General features: G+C 37.8%; 1 protein-coding gene across 1 annotated transcript; it reads left to right on the top strand.

Annotated features, from left to right (window-relative positions):
* The first annotated feature begins 1278 nt into the window (after nt 1–1278).
* Nucleotides 1279–1923, top strand: LOC109208468. The gene has a single exon (XM_019371586.1). The coding sequence runs from the start codon at nt 1279–1281 to the stop codon at nt 1921–1923; it is 645 nt and encodes a 214-aa protein (XP_019227131.1).
* The last annotated feature ends 397 nt before the right edge of the window (nt 1924–2320 follow it).

Genomic DNA, 2320 nt, shown 5'->3' with positions numbered 1-2320 from the left:
TCCAGGAGTTTAAGGCAGTGGATATAGAGTACCACAGCACCAACTACTCCTTTGTGACAGTTAATGCATAAAAAAATCATAAATTTTCAATCCAAAGTTGTTTCCTTAGATATCTATAGCTAATACTGTGAAGGACTATCGACCTATAGCTTGTTGCACCATGTTGTACAAGTTGATTGCAAAAGTTCTTGCTGGGAGACTACAAAAGATCATGATCTGCATTATCTCAGAGGCACAGGCAGGTTTCATTCCTGGGAGAAGGATTGCGGATAACATAATACTTGCACATGAAATGGTTAAGTCATATAGCAGAAAACACATCTCCCCTAGATGTATGATCAAAGTTGACTTACAAAATGCCTATGACTCTATGGAATGGGTGTACTTGGAACAGGTTCTAGAAGGATTGGCTTTCCCAGACAAGTTTATAAAATGGTTAATGACTTGTGTGAGAACAGTTAATTATACCATCCTACTTAATGGGAAATCTGTACAGCCATTTAATGTTGCTAAAGGCCTAAGGCAAGGAGATCCAATCTCTCCTTTCTTATTTGTTATTGCCATGGAATACCTGAGCAGACTTCTCAATGAATTGCAACATGATAAAAAGTTCAAATATCATCCAAGATGTAGCAAGCTACACATAACTCATCTGAGTTATGCTGATGACCTGAGTGACACATCCTTAGTTCAAAGGCTTCAGGAGTGCTTCACAACTTTTTCAATAGCTTCTGGATTGCAAGCAAATCTACCTAAGAGTGTCATATACTGTGGAGGAATGGAGAGACTGACTAGAGAAGGAATCTGCCAGAATCTGGGATATTCTCAAGGTCAGCTGCCTTTCAAATACCTAGGAGTGTCATTGGATACAAAGAAGCTGACTATGCTACAATGGCAACCTCTCATCACCAAAATACTGCAAAGATTACTTCACGGACTGCAAAAAAAAACTGTCTTATACTGGAAAGGTCCAATTAATACAGACTGTGCTATTTGGAATCCAATCCTGCTGGGCTCAAATCTTTCCACTACTAGTCAAAGTGATTTAAATTAATTGAAGCCTACTGTAGAAGCTACACGTGGTCTGGTGGAAATGAAATCACAAAGAGGGCCCTCATTGTCTGGGATTAATGTCTACCTAAGACAGTTGGTGGGCTCAATTTAAGCAATATCCACATCTGGAACACTGCTGCCATTGCTAAAAAAATTTTGGAACCTATCTCACAAGCAAAACAAATTGTGGATTAAGTGGATTCATGCTGTCTACATCAAAGAACAATGCACAAATACCATGCTTATCCCCAGAATGCTAGCTGGATGATGAGGAAGATATTGGAAGCAGGGGAGGTTATCAGTCAACTACACAAGCCATTAGATGATAAGAAAAGCATCATCAAACAGATCTATCTTCAACTGATTTCAACCTTAAGTAAAACTAGCTGGAGAAGACTAATGTGCAACAATACTGCCAGACCTAAGGCCATATTTACAATGTGGCTTCAATGCCAAGGGAGGTTACTTACCGTGGATAGACTTAAAAAATGGGGAATTAATGTAAATGACACATGTGTGCTGTGTCAAGCAAGTTTGGAGACAAGAAATCACCTATTTGCTGAATGTGGCTATGCTAAAAGTTTGTGGAGTAGACTGATACAATGGGCACAGCTACATAACATCAGAAGTTCTACATGGGAGCAGCATCTACAGGTTATTTGTCAGCATACCAAAGGGAAGTCAACAACAGCAAAACTCCTCAAGATGATGTATGCTAAATATACACATGCTTTGTGGAAAGAAAGAAACCAACGAATATTTCAAGAAACGGCTAGAGATCACACAAGTTTGGCAAGGGAGATAGTTTGCATATGCAATCCTAGAGCTATTGGCACTGTAAAGAAGTTTGTACAACAGTTGTATTTTTAGCATAGTCTGTTGATAGTAATATGGCTTAGTGTTTTGAGATAGTATAGTCTTTACCTGTAAGTCTCATGAGAATTAACTAGCTGGGAGTAGCTAAGCTATGCATTGTAATGTCTTCTTTTGGTGATTAATAATAAGTTTTAATTACCAAAACATAAAAGATTAATTAAGGGTATTTCTCAATTGTAGTTTGAACTTGACTATCTATATAAAGATTAAAGGGTATTCTTTTCAAATAGAGAATGAAATACCGATGATTAAAACTATAGTCACAATAATTAACAATTCGAAATGCCTAAAAGGCATATGAAATATTGCGGTTAGAAAAAACTCGTTTGAAATCCGAGCTCTGCCACATAAATCGGGACGGAGTAGCGGACTAGTATGATAGCAATAAGTA

The sequence above is a fragment of the Nicotiana attenuata genome, unplaced genomic scaffold (genome assembly GCF_001879085.1).
Source record: "Nicotiana attenuata strain UT unplaced genomic scaffold, NIATTr2, whole genome shotgun sequence".
NCBI classification, from domain to species: domain Eukaryota; kingdom Viridiplantae; phylum Streptophyta; class Magnoliopsida; order Solanales; family Solanaceae; genus Nicotiana; species Nicotiana attenuata.
Note: the sequence above shows the minus strand (reverse complement) of the source record. Positions and strands in the feature narration are given on the sequence as shown.

What these genes read in the sequence shown, in the direction of transcription:
- LOC109208468 (XM_019371586.1), top strand. Translation starts at nt 1,279, where the DNA reads ATGCACAAATACCATGCTTATCCCCAGAATGCTAGCTGGATGATGAGG.